The sequence below is a fragment of the Hyaena hyaena genome, unplaced genomic scaffold (assembly GCF_003009895.1).
Source record: "Hyaena hyaena isolate Hyena2069 unplaced genomic scaffold, ASM300989v1 scaffold_10, whole genome shotgun sequence".
Lineage (NCBI taxonomy): Eukaryota > Metazoa > Chordata > Mammalia > Carnivora > Hyaenidae > Hyaena > Hyaena hyaena.
Genome location: NW_024080642.1, coordinates 2,048,402 through 2,062,343, shown reverse-complemented (window position 1 = coordinate 2,062,343; position 13,942 = coordinate 2,048,402). Strand labels below are relative to the sequence as shown.

General features: G+C 46.6%; 2 protein-coding genes across 3 annotated transcripts in view; both read right to left on the bottom strand.

Annotated features, from left to right (window-relative positions):
* Window positions 1-1,035: 1,035 nt before the first annotated feature.
* COPRS (coordinator of PRMT5 and differentiation stimulator) lies at window positions 1,036-6,778 on the bottom strand. 2 transcript variants are annotated; one of them, XM_039254253.1, is made up of 4 exons: window positions 6,618-6,778; window positions 4,159-4,225; window positions 2,173-2,394; window positions 1,036-1,471 (listed from the first exon to the last, which is right to left on the bottom strand). In XM_039254253.1, the coding sequence occupies exons 1-4, from the start codon at window positions 6,714-6,716 to the stop codon at window positions 1,302-1,304; spliced, it is 558 nt and encodes a 185-aa protein (XP_039110184.1). In that variant the 5' UTR covers window positions 6,717-6,778; the 3' UTR covers window positions 1,036-1,301. The 2 variants fall into 2 exon arrangements, with proteins under 2 accessions (XP_039110184.1, XP_039110187.1); XM_039254256.1 differs by lacking the exon at window positions 6,618-6,778 and adding an exon at window positions 6,316-6,426.
* Window positions 6,779-9,877: 3,099 nt separating this feature from the next.
* UTP6 (UTP6 small subunit processome component) overlaps window positions 9,878-13,942 on the bottom strand; it is a 31,650-nt gene continuing 27,585 nt past the window's right edge. The window contains exons 18-19 of the mRNA XM_039253701.1: window positions 11,347-11,419; window positions 9,878-10,431 (exon numbers count right to left, since the gene is read on the bottom strand). Coding sequence (XP_039109632.1) covers window positions 10,274-10,431; window positions 11,347-11,419 — 231 coding nt within the window. The 3' untranslated portion in view covers window positions 9,878-10,273. The remainder of the gene's footprint in view (window positions 10,432-11,346; window positions 11,420-13,942) is intronic.

Below are 13,942 nucleotides of genomic sequence, written 5' to 3'. Positions count from 1 at the left end.
CTGGGTGGTTCCGTCAGGTAAGTGACCGACTACGGCTCAGGTCATGATCTCATGGTTCGTGGGTTCGAGCCCCACGTCGGGCTCTGTGCTGACAGCTCAGAGCCTGGAGCCTGCTTCGGATCCTGCGTCTCCCTCTCTCTGTCCCTCCCCGACTAGCACTTGCTCGCTCTCTCTCAAAAATAAATTTTAGGGGCGCCTGGGTGGCTTAGTCGGTCAAGCGTCCGACTTTTGCTTGGGTCATGATCTCACGGTTCATGGGTTTGAGCCCCGCGTCGGGCTCTGTGCTGACTGCCAGCTCAGAGGCTGGAGCCTGCTTCAGAGTCTGTCACTCCCTCTCTCTCTGACCCTCCCCTGCTCACGCTGTCTCTCTCTCTCTCTCCTAGAAATAAATAAAAAACATTTAAAATAAATAAATAAATAAATAAATAAATTTTAAAGGGCCGCCTGGGTGGCTTAGTCGGTTAAGCGTCCGACTTTCACTTAGGTCATGATCTCGCGGTTCGTGGGTTCAAGCCCTGCATCGGGCTCTGTGCTGACTGCCAGCTCGGAGCCTGGAGCCTGCTTCAGATTCTGTGTCTCCCTCTCTCTCTGACCCTCCCCTGCTCACGCTGTCTCTCTCTCTCTCCTAGAAATTTAAAAAAATTTAAAAAAAAGAATGTAATAAAAAATAAATTTTAAAAAAATTGTTTAATAAGATAAAAAATTATAAAATAATGACTTCATACAAGTAAGTATAAAGACTGAAAGATAAATGGAGAATACGGTTTAAAATCCTTTCATACCAACTGAGGGCTATATAATTGCTGGCCTAATTGATTTGCCATTTAGTGTTCCAACTTGCAGAAAGTCCTTGTTCACTGAGTAAACGGCCAATTTTTCATCAACAGTAAGAGAAATCAGCCACAAAGTCACCAACGTGTCAAGTACCTCAGGCCTTAAAATGGAAGGCAGGTAACTTTAACCAAAGGAATAAGGCTTTGTCAGTACATATCTAATTAAAAACGGGGTGGGGGGGGCAGTGTAGACAAAAGCGAATCCAATTTTTTCTACCTTTATTTACAAAGAACACAGCTCCTCCTGACCCAGACACAAACACTCACGTTCCAAGGAGGAGCTCGTTAAAAACAACAGCAACAAGAGCAGCAGGCCCAGAGGACACTGGGACCTTACGTAACACCAGCCTGGGTGCCCGGCTCGGGGAATCCCTGGGAGTGCGTCCTCAAATATGACATCTCACCTCAAAGGAAGAGAGGCCTTCATCTGGAAGGTGCACCCACCCACCAGGCAAAAAAGCTGCACACTCAGTCTTCTGCGTCATCAAACTGTCCTGTTTCAAAGACCATCTTGGAATAATGGGGTATCAGCGGAGGCGGATGGTGCCAACTAGGATCGTAGATCATGTCTCCTTGCGGGGCACAGCACACCCAAGGTTTGGCCTCCTGAGAGATGCAACCCTGGATGTCATCGGCATCTGCAAGCAGTTTTTAAAAGAAAACAAACTGATTAAGGGAAAAAGGGGAGGTGAGAGACACAGCCAAAAAATGTCGAGGGGACAGACACTAGCCGGGCCTTTGTTTAAAAATACACGCGCGGGGCGCCCAGGTGGCTCAGTCAGTCGAGCGTCCAACGTCAGCTCAGGTCATGATCCCACGGTTTGTGGGTTCAAGCCCCGCATCAGGCTCTGTGCTGACAGCTCGGAGCCTGGAGCCTGCTTCAGATTCTGTCTCCCCCTCTCTCTCAGCCCCTCCCCACCCGTGCTCTCTCATACAAATAAACATTTAAAAAAATGTTTTAAACACACATGCAGAGCCCTCCTTGAAGGACTGCATGCGTGTTCATTGTGGGGCGAGCCCAAGCTGTGCCTCTAAGAGGGGTGTTCTTAGTGCAGAGGAAGCAACAGCAGGAGACAGCACCGCTGTCTGCAGGAGCTACATTCACAGAGACACTTCTAAGAGAGTAACACTGCTTCCATGTTACAATGGACACATTATAAAGTCAGCCGGGAAATCTGCATCGTCCCCCCCAAGGTGAAAGAGAAGCGGACGCAGAAATTTCGGCTCTGCAAATGGTATCAGGCTGAACTCACAGATATGGGTCCTTCTTCCAAACCGTCAGCCTTTGGGGCAGCCTGGTAGGTAAGCCAGCGTGGGACCCTAGCAGCACCACACCTACCGTACGGATTCCCTTGATCTGCTTTCAGCTCCAAGTCCCAGTCCTCGTTAAAAAGATCGGCGGCCTGTTCCTTGGGCGGGCACTCGGACACTCCTTCTGACAGCTCCCACGCACTCAGGTCCCCGTCAGAATCGTCATCCTCCATGGCATAGTCTTCCTCTTCCGAGTGGGGGCCCTCGCCACGGGCAGGGCTACCATTAGGGATGCTCTGCATGCCACTGGCTAAGAAATCAACAGAACGAAGCTCTTCAAGCCACGAGCAACCGCACAGGGCCTGCTCATGTGCTCGGAAAACGTTTGGCAGACACACTAAGTGGGCAAGAGGAAAAGTAACATACAGAGTCCTTTAGCTGCCTGAGCACTTAAAAAACAAAGTTCTGTTTACCTTTCTCCAAGTGGGTTGTTCATTTGTTTTCAATACAACGTTTTGCCTTAAACAAAGCCGTTAACAGTTTATCTGCTACTACTGTAATGTAGTTTACAGGGGATTGAGGCAAAGCCTCCTTTCACGATACAAACTTGAACTGAATGTTTGCTCTTCTATTTCTCTCTTCGTGCTCACAGAGCACAGGACAAGGGGCGGTGGGAGGAAAGGAGGCAGAAGAGCAGAACCCAGCCGGCCACAGACAGCGGCCGCGTCTCCTCCTCCCAGGGCTGGGGAGAGCTGGAAGGGACCTTTGCAAAAGGTCTCGAAATAATAGAAGAAAGCCTGAGGGAGGATAATGGACCTGCAAGCATGCGGTGATGCCAGGTCAGAGCTGGGGAAAGAATCAGCCTAAAAACAGCCATGCAATTAACAATGTATAATAGTGACAGCGATCAGCAAAAATGTGATAGGTCAGCGCCTGGCTTCTGGAGCGGAACTACCCTGATCCAAACCCCCGTTCTGCCAATTCTGAATCGTGTGATGGAGCTGAAATGTACTCAACTGACTGATCAGTAACTTTAACACAAGATCACCACACATCACAGCAATTCCACTCCCAAATGGGTACCCAAAAGAAATGAAAACAGGTAATGGGGCAAGAGTTCTACAAAAATGCTCACTATCACCAAAGGGTGTAAACAACTCAAATAAATGCCTACGAACTGATGAATAAGCAAGCAAGATGTGGTATATCCACAGGATGGTACTGTTCAGCCATAAAAAGGAAGGTACTGATTCATGCTACATGAATGAATCTTGAAAATATCATGCCGAGTGAAAGAAACCAGACACAAAAGGGTACAATGTGCCCTTCCATTTGCATGCAACTCACACTCGCCTGTCCAGTACAGGTAAACCCACAGAGACAGAAAGCAGATTAATGGTCGCTGGGGTGGGGGGGGTGGGGGGGGTGGGGGGGGAGGGCCCGAGGACGGGGGAAGGGGGAATAGGGTGTGACAACTTATCAACTTATCGGTCACGGGGATGACCTTCTGGGGTGCTGAAAATATTCTGGAGCTAAATAAGTGGCGGTGGCACGATACTGTGAATGTACTAAATGCCACTGAATTGTACGCTTTAAACTTATTAAATGGTAAATTTTATGTGTTTTACCACAGTTTTTTTTTTCATTTCTACTCTGTGCCTCAGTTTCCTCATCTGGAATATGAAGATAGGACTGTTGTGAGGTTTTGTTTTGTTTTTTGGGGGTTTTAAGTCAGGGAGCGGGAGACAGGAAAAGAAACACTGAGAACTGTACCTGGCACTTACTATTCTAACTATACCTCTGTCTGTACGTGGTGCTTTATTGGGACCAGCACCATCCGACAGGGGCTTCTGCGATGATGGAATATTCTCTAATCCTAGCATCAGCCACGTGTGACTACGGAGCCCTTGACATGTGGCTTGTGCGAAGAAGGAACTGAAGTTTTCATGTTATTGAAACTCGGCAGCAAAGAGATCTGGCCAGGAAGAGGGAGTAAACCAGACACGGGGACTGTCCCTCTCCTCGATTCCTTGGTCTGTCCCCATATCCAGCCCCGTCCCCACCGTTTACTTGCCTAACCGATCCATGGCCTTCTCGGTCTCTCTCTCCTGCCCAGAGTGGTCAGCTGGGACAAAGCCAGCCTGCAGGAAGAAGAAAAAATTACCCAGGACCCGGATATCTGGGGTAGCCCCAGTATTAAGCTCTTGTCTTGCAGCCCAAAACCCACCCCTCCGTCCTTACCTTTGTGAGGGTGGGACTGGGGACACCACGACCCCCATTTCTGCTCTGCCCTATAGACCTGGCAAGGCTGGGGAGCCAAGGGCTTTGCTCCTTCCTAGGTCACCACCCCAGCGACACTCCGCCCTCGGCAGCATCAGCAGCACCTTCCACTCAATCCGGTCTACGCTTTGCCATCACCACACACAGCCGGCCTCCTCAATGGGCTCTCCCTTCAGGTGTCTAAATCCCAGGCCCTCGAGACCCCTCCCCCAAGCTCGGAGACCCCAACAGTACTTGGGGGCTGTGCTGCCTTTCAGCTCTGCTAAGCCTCTTCTGAGCCTGTAAATTTTCATCATTCCAATCTCATTCCTTTGTTCCCTTGGCCCTAGGGGTGGCAACACGGTTGCCACCTCCATGTTCGTTTATACCTTTCCAGTGACTCAACTTTCTTTCAGATTGTGTCTCCTGATATGTGGAGGCAACAGGGCTTTGGTTCCTAAGTGTTGCTGAAGGGAAATCTTCTTCCCCCACAGCCAACCATGTGCTTCTCTGCTCCCATCACTCAAACAGTCCTGAAATCCTGTCACTTCTAAGACCACTTTAGGTGCACCCGGGTGGCTTAGTCGGTTAAGCGTCCGACTTTTGCTTAGGCCATGATCTCGCGGTTCGTGGGTTCGAGCCCCACGTCGGGCTCTGTGCTAACTACCAGCTCAGAGCCTGGAGCCTGTTTCGGAGTCTGTCACTCCCTCTCTCTCTGACCCTCCCCTCCCTGCTCAAGCTGTCTCTCTCTCTCTCTCTCTCTCCTAGAAATAAATAAAACATTAAAAAAAAAAAAAAGCTGCTGTCTAAAAAAAAAAAAAAAAAAGACCACTTTGAGGAGAACAAGAAATGTTCACTGCCTGCATATAGAAACCTGGTTTCAACCCCAGCTCTTGCCGTTCATTCAGGGTGTGACTTGGATACATCACATCAACCCCGCACCTGGGTTTCCTGGTCTGGAAAGTGGAGATGACTGTCCTGACCTTGCAGGGGGCTTATGAGGGGGTAACGCTTATGAAAACACCTATAACATAGCAGGAATGTAACATTTGTTGAATTTAAATCCAGCTTCTCTGCCCCTAGATTGAAACTGTACTTGGCACCTGCCCCAATTAGCTCACCATCTAGTCATTCCTAGATTTAAAGAATAAATTCCACCTCCCGTAGTTGGGGACAGTCCAGGGTCAATACTGCGGGTCGGCCTGTAGGACCCCTTAAGTGGACCGCTGCCATAGACCCCTGTCCAGCTGACAGTACCAATCACCACTCTGCTCAAAAATATTCAACAGCCCACCACACGGGGGTATAAAATTGGCCATGGCATTCACACCCTCCCCATCACAGCCCATAAACCTGTTGAGCACAGTTCTCTCCCCTGGCCCAGAGGCTCTGCGTCCCAAGCTCTCGGCCATTTGCCAGCCATTTCCTCCTCACCTCCACACCTCCGCAGGCACCGCCACCACCCTGTCACCTTGGAGAGGAAGCACACATCCCTTTCTGCTACGTCCTGACAAAATCAGTCCATCCTATCTGCACGCCGAAGTAATTTTTTTTTTTTTTACTAGTACTACATTTTTCTTACCCTGGTTCAGTACCATCTTTGATGCGTAAATAAGCATTCCAATCCTCCCTCCAATTAATGGGTGTCTATCGGGGAGGGCACTACACTAGGCGCCGGGTTAACAGCAGTAACCGGAGGGTTCCTGCCCTTACGGAGCTCGCCATCTAGCAGAACTTACGAACTGTAAACAAGGGCAGGTGATGCCCGTAATAACGGTCTTCGAAAAACCAGGAGCTGTCTGGCGCGCAAATGAAAACAAGTTTCTGGAAACCCTGCGTCAGGCCGGGCCTTTGGCTTCGGATAACAGAAAAGGAGAGCGCATGAGACATCATGTGGTGCCCAGGGTGAGCGGTGCATCCCCACCCACGGTCACTGGTCCTGCAGCGACGGCGGGCTCCCGGCCGCCCTCACCTGGCCGCGCTCCAGGCCCCCCGCAACAGCCCCCAGCTCTTGGTCGTCGGCAGCGCTTCCCATGCAGCAAGCCGGCGGAGGCGCCCCCGGCACAGCCCGCCTGCCCTCCGGTCCAGCTCGCCCACCCACGCCCTCGGCGGCCCCGCCCAGCGGCCCCGCGCCGCCGCCGCCCGGCCGTTTCCAGCGCCAGCGCGCGCGCAAACGGCGGCCCCCAGCCTGGCCCCGCGGCCCCCGCCCGGCCCTGCCCGGCCCGCGAGCCCAGCAACTTCCCGCCCCGCGCCGCAGGCGGCGGCCGCGCTCACCCCCGGGCTGGGGGGCGCCCCCCGCGCGCTCGGCAGCGACGGCCCCCGAGGCGGCTCGGCAGCCCCCAGCGGCCGGGTTCCGGCAGCCTGACGGTCCATGCCTGGCGGCCCGCGCCTCCGCGCCCTGGACGCTGCTCGGCCACGTGACGCGCCCGCCCGGCTGCCAGCCGGAGGATACGCCGCGGAGGGGCCAATCAGCCGGGGGTGCTCCCGGCCGACGGGGGCGGGACACGGGTCACGAGGAAGCCAGGGGCGGGGCGGGGCGGCGCGGCGCGGGAGGGGCGGGGCGCGCCCGACAGCCCAAGCCCCCTTCCTAGGGTCCCGGGATCTGGTTTTCATCTCAGCGCACATCCCAGGGAAGGCGCCTGGCTGGGTCTGGAACGCCAGCTGTTATCCCCACCCCACCACGCTTATGTGCTTCGGCCCCCAAATCTCGAATCCCTGGTGAGAACATTACCTGAGTCTACCTGACAGTCCACAAAGCTCAGCTCTCAAAAGTTTGAATGCAATTTAGATCCGACCACATTTGCCACAGTTCTGTAGACCTCAGGCTGGAACTGGGCTGTGAGGCACCCACAAACGGGAGACGGCCCAGCAGTTCAGTGATTTCTCCACGTTGTTAATGACGGTTCTTAGAAACCAGGGCAGATGATGAAAACGGTGTCCAGACACTGTAGGGCAGTCACAGTAATCCTCAACATTTGGTGCTGTCGAGGGAGTCTGGCTTGGGCTTCAATTTTTTAACGCCCGAAGTCTGGCCCTCTACAAGCTGAGGGCAGCGGCAGATCAGCAGGGTCTGAGCTGGAGATAAATTCAACTCTGAAGTCCCCCTTCCTTACCTTTCCCCACACTGCCTCAACTCTTAATCACAAAACCTGCTCAAGGGTGTGACACTCCATAATGAAACCGAAAACCTAGAAGCTGAGACTCCCTGCTCACTAGGCCACTTTATGACCACCTTTCAGGACATTAGAGAGCTTTTTTCTTCATCTCCCCGTAAGGATGTGTTCCTAAGACGTTTGGAAAAAAAAAAAAACTAGCATAATGGGGGTGGGGGGGAGAGGCAAAGTGGGTAAAGGGGAGTGGCAGATACAGGCTTTCAGCTGCGGAATGAGTCAGGGACATAAAAGATACAGTACAGGAAACAGCAGTGCTGTAGTGGACCCGTATGGTGACAGATGGTAGCCATGCTTGTGAGCACAGCCGCACAGCACTTGTCAATTCCTTATGTTGTACACCTGAAATTAATGTTGACATTGTGTCAACTACACTCAAATTTAAAAATTTAAATAAAAATTTTTACACCTATAAAAAAATTAGGGTACCAGGTGATACACAGTATTTCTTCTTCCCTCTATGTAGACTTTCCTGCAGGGAAAAGAATGTGACCAATTATTGCTTGCACTGTTCTAACCCAGGAATCCGTTTCTCAAAATCTAACTGGACCCAAATCACCACTCTCCAACAGAACTTTCAACAGTGGAGATAAAAGCTCTATTATCTGTGCTGTCCGATATGGTAAATATGTGGCCAGGACACAGGAGAAAATAATTTCATCAGGTGTAAACTGCCACACATGGGTGCTCGAGATGACCTAGCCAGATGCATCCTCACAGCCTGCACTGATGAGCCCCAAACACAGGAGTTGTGATGTCCCCAGGTGACCCATCTTCATTCGCCTTGCTTTAAGGAACCAACCACCACCTTCTTAAGGCAAAAATGCCACGTAGGGATTTAGAATGTTAAACTTCCCAGGACTCAATGAAAAGGTAAAAGAGGAAATTTTTCTTATTTTAAAACAAATGACCATCAGCAATTAAAACTACAAAATCTCAAGGTAAAAATGCCTTAAAATAGACTCTGATATCATTAGAACTCAACATATAATAAAAGTAGTACCACCAATCAGAAAAAAAGGACGAGTCAGTCACAAATGGTGTTGTAGAAAACTTAGTTCACTGCTTGGGGGGAAAAATGAGTTGTCTAAGGCAAGAGGAATAAAAATCATACACACACATCCTCTGGGCAAAAACCACAGACACACACACACACACACACACAGACACACACACACACAGCTAGAAGCCAATTATCTGCAATAAAGGAGACAAAATAAAAATTAATATTCTTAAATATTTTAAACATTATTTTAAATGAGTAAGAAAGAAGTTCAAAAAACAGTCAACGTGAAAAAACAAGAGAACCAGGAAAAACGCATAAACTTCATTAATGCCCACCACAGGTAAAGGTCACATTTTCCTACATTGCATGCAAGTATCCTCCTACGCTGCAAATTGGCAATACAGATCAATATTCCTTAAACCAGGTATATCCTTTAATCCTGTAAGCCTACCATCAAGTATCAATCTCCTAAAGAAATAACCAGGGATGTGAACAAAGATTTATATGAATCATCAACAGCATTTGTAAGAAAAGCATCAGTTACACAAGATCCAACCACAAGGCGATAATAAGTCACAGCTATCCATACAATGGAGTGTTATAAACTCATTAAATGCTCTTAAGGCTATTTAATGACACAGGAAAATAACATAAGTGACCCATATTGCACACTGAATGCTTCCCCAGTGACCTCAGTGTTAGGTTAAAAGACGTGAAATTCCAACGGTTGCCTTCCCTGCTCCAAGCCAACCTCCACTCTTGCCTCAGAAGGCCTTCTCCGCTGCTCTCATCTGCTCCCTACCCACGTCCTCCATTTGTTACTGGACCTCCCCACTGCAGACCCTTCTCTGAAGATCAGTCCCAGATAGAAGACACTTTTGTCATGTCTTTATCTTCCTAAAGGACTTTACCCCTAACAGCCAGCATCCTCTTCTGTTGCTTCAACAAGCTCCCTTGACACGTCCAGCTGTCCCTCCAAACCCTATCTCCATCCCAATGGGTACTTAATGAATGAATGATCTAACAGGATAAATCCAACTGTCATAAAATAAATCAGAGTTTAACTTCAGATGAGCTTAGAGGATGCTGTTATATTCTTTTCCACAGTACCCTGCTCCCTCTATATTTCCTATAACAAATGTACACCATGTATACTTGTAAAAAACATTTTTAATGTTTTTTTTTTTGAGAGAGAGGGTGTGCACATGCTCTCAGGGGAGGAGCAGAGAGTAGGAGAGAGAATCCCAAGCAGGCTCCACCCTGTTAGCACAGAGCCCAATGTGGGGCTCGAACTCCCAAACCATGAGACCATGACCTGAGCCACAGTCAGAGGCTTAACCAACTGAGCCGCCCAGGCATCCCATGTGTACTTTTTTAATAAGGAGAGAACAAACAAATAGAACTGTACTTCCTCTTCCATCATTACTGGCCTGTGGGTCCAAATTAGAGCTACTCATCCTTGACCAAGGGTAACAAGAGAAACTCAGTTGTACAATTTCCATACATTTTGGGAGACATTTAGGACCCTACAGTAATGTCAGGCCTTAACAAATAGCCTCTTGCCACTAAACAGCAATTCTCTTTTCTGGAATTAAAAATTAACACGTTAACAAAATTTTAAAAAAGCGTGTCGCAAAGCCAGACAGCCATCTTGTCTGCCATCTCTCAACAAACTGCAGATGAACTCGTAACACAAATCCAGCCAAGAGGGTTTACAACACTATTTCACAAAGTTGGCTATGTTCTTCCCCTGGTCACAAACAGCAGGCTTGATACAGAGCATGTTTAGCTACAAATGCTTCTGCTGACTCTCTCTCCAGCATTTTCACGGCTCGCCAGTAGATGTGCCTGCAGTACTCAGGTCTACCACGGGGGTGGCTCAGTTCGTCTTTGATGTAATCGATCCAAAGATCTTTAAAGGGAAACAGTAGGTATTACTGTAAGGTACAAGTAGATCAGTGACAAGTATTACATAAACTAGTTAATACTGATTCAATAGAAGACTTCTAAGAAACTTAACTTGTTGCTGTTATTTCCCTAGAGCCCTATGTGAAACAATACCTCTCTCAGCTTTACACTGAGAAGTACCAAAACTTTTAAGTGAAAAACTTCACTTTAAATCATGACAGTCTACATAGTTCATAAATCAAAAATACTAAAAACTTTAGAGGGAGGATTTTGCTGAGTCTCCTTCAAGGTGAACCTGAGTTTCAATGAATTCATTATAACCTTGTTCCAATGCTTAATAAAACTTGCTTAGGTTATTAAAAATGCAATTTTCATTCACCCCACCAGAAGAGAGTCTGCTAAGAACCTTGTAAAAGCTAACATATATTTTTAATTGAAATTTAACCACCATACAATGTTTTTGAGTTCATAAGTAAACGGATTTAGATGACATGCCGATAGCCAGGAACATGTTTTACAGGGCCTCAATATGGCCAATGTGGAAACAGCCAATGAAAACTAATGTCGATTAGTATCCCACTCTACCTTTCCTATCACTCCCACTCTTTTATTCTAACATTACTAACTTTCCCTTAGAGGTCACATTTTTTTTTAAGAGATTCAAATCAAGCAAAACTTTCTCTAATCCAGAGTTCTGAAAAGAAGACCCATGGACTCTAAATCTTGTGAACTTGAACTTATAAGCCAAACTATGTCTGCAGGTATTTATGCACAAGGAAGGGAGTAGGCGGGGATAGGATGCAATTTTTATTCTCAAAAAAGGTTATGACCCAAAGAGAGTTAAACACCGTTCTAACCACACTGATGGGTTACAGACCACACATGCAAACAAACGTGTCTATAACTGAAGTTTACTTACCAGAATCTATGGCTCCAAATTCTCTCAAAGCTCTCTCATAATATTCTCTTAAGTTCACCATCTTGCAGAATTCCTAGCAAAATAATCAGACAATCTTGCCTCAAAAGTTTAATTCATAATGTCACAAATACATTTCAATCACACTGTTAAGTGGCTACTGCCCATTAGGTATTTGCAGGGGAGAAGGCTCAGGGTGTAGGATGAATACAGCCTGGCTCTCAACCTATTCAGAGAAAAGTCAAATGCAGCAGACACCAGAGTGAAGTCAATGTCAAACAGTAATAAAAGCACTTTGCTATGATAATGTGGAATAAAGCCTAATTAATTCTCAGTTGGGGGAACAGAGGCAGGTTCAGAGGAAAATATATTTGAATACCCTGAAGGAAGAGTAGGATTTAAATAAGTACACTGGGAAGGTTTACTCCCTGTAGCTAAGGATTTCTTTCTTTGGTGCATCTGGACTCTGGCACACATTAGCTATGTCCACCTTAAAAAATTATGTGAAAGCAAAGCCTACATAAAGGCTAATTATATAACCTGCAGCAAGTTTTTTAAACTCTCTGACCTTAAAAGTTTCCCCACCCATAAAACAATGATGCTACTACCTCTTACAGCAACTACAAGTATTAAATTAAAATGCTGACTAGGGGTGCCTGGGTGGTACAGTCGGTTAAGTGTCTTATCTTTGGATTTTGGCTCAGGTTCTTGAGTTCAAGACCTACATCAGGCACTGTGCTGACAGTGCAGATTCTTGGGATTCTCTCCCTCTGGCTTGCTCTCTCTGCCCCTCCCCCACTCAAAATAAATAAATTTTTAAAAATTTTCTCTTCACTAAAGACTATATTAGTTTATTTTAAAAAATCAATTTAACCTTGTATCATACGTGTGGATGAAAAACACAATCACTCTTTGTTAAGGGCTTGTAACGTGCAGGGGCCCTGTGCAAAGTCCTTTCTATGCAGTACCCCCTTTTGGTCTTATAACCTGCACGTCTCTGAAACTGGTATCATGACCTCCTTTATGGAAGAGGACACCAAGGTTTAGAATTGCCTGAGGCACATAACTACTATGTTATTAATCTGAAGCCTGGTTATTAATTATTACGCTATATTATCTCTTATACTATAAGGACAAAAACAGATAAATGACCCACACATGATGATCAAAACTATAAGAATAATTTAAAAAACTACAAAAATAACCTTACTAGCGATTTTTCAAAATTCCAGGGAAAATAAAACACCAAAATACCAAAATAAAGGACAAAATGCAAAACTGCAGATTTAGAGAGGATGTGAGGAAATAAATATACTAATATATCTACCGATTATCACTATAAAGAAATATACTGCTGGGCGCCTGGGTGGCTCAGTCATGTCCAACTTCGGCTCAGGTTACGATTTCACAGTCCGTGAGTTAAGCCCCACGTCGTGCTCTGTGCTGACAGCTCAGAGCGTGGAGTCTGCTTCAGATTCTGTCTCCCTCTCTCTCTGCCCCTCCCATGCTAGCATTCTGTGTCAAAAATAAAAACATTTTTAAAATTTTAAAAAAATAAAAGAAATACACTTCTTTAGGAGGACCGTCTTGCAATATATAAAGAGCTATAAAACAACTATTATCTCCAGTCCCAAAAATTTACCTGAAGAATTTGAATTATTCTTCAAAAGAATAAAAAAGCTGTATAAACAAACTGCTTACATCACTTGTTTTCATTACCAAAAATCTGGAAACAACCTATATGTAATGGACTGATTAAGAAAACTGGGTTTGGAGCGCCTGGGTGGCTCAGTCCGTTAAGCATCTGACTTCAGCTGAGGTCATCTCACGGTTCGTAGGTTCGAGCCCCGCATCGGGCTCTGTGTTGACAGCCAGCTCGGAACCTGGATCCTGTTTCAGATTCTGTATCTCCCTCTCTCTGACCCTCTGACTGCTCACGCTGTCTCTCTCTTTCAGAAATAAATAAAACATTAAGAAAAAAAAATTTTTTTTAAAGAAAACTATGGGTTTAAGAATACTACTACAGGGGCGCCTGGGTGGCTTAGTGGGTTAAGCGTCCGACTTTCGCTTAGGTCATGATCTCGCGGTTCGTGGGTTCGAGCCCCGCGTCGGGCTCTGTGCTGACTGCCAGCTCAGAGCCTGGAGCCTGATTCGGAGTCTGTGTCTCCCTCTCTCTCTGACCCTCCCCTGCTCACGCTGTCTCTCTCTCTCTCCTAGAAATAAATAAAAATACTTAAAAAAATTAAAAAAAAAAAAAGAATACAACCATTAAAAATGATAACCATATAAATGCACAGCAATGAGTTTACAAAACAATATTAAGTAAAAACAAAAAAAAGGACAATCGCCACATGGCATGTAAGTCAGAAATAAAACTTGTAAGTATACGTGTAAACAAAAAAATTAATCAAAATTAAAATAAATACAGTTGGCTCTATTATTGTAATGCGATTATTGGATTTTCCTAGATTATTTTTTAAATGTAGACTTTTCCTGTAATTTTCCTTACTGACAAGTTCAGTTAAAACCACTTGAAATGGGTAGCTGCATGGCTCAGTTGGTGAGCATCTATCTGACTGTTGGTTTTGGCTTCAGGTCA

Excerpts from the sequence above, each read along its gene's own strand:
- COPRS (XM_039254253.1), bottom strand. The coding sequence starts at position 6,716 with ATGGACCGTCAGGCTGCCGGAACCCGGCCGCTGGGGGCTGCCGAGCCG. Across the intron at positions 4,226-6,617 it reads GGGCGCCCCCCAGCCCGGGG|GCTGGCTTTGTCCCAGCTGA; the intron begins GTGAGCGCGGCC and ends TTCTTCCTGCAG. Across the intron at positions 1,472-2,172 it reads AGATCAAGGGAATCCGTACG|ATGCCGATGACATCCAGGGT; the intron begins GTAGGTGTGGTG and ends AACTGCTTGCAG.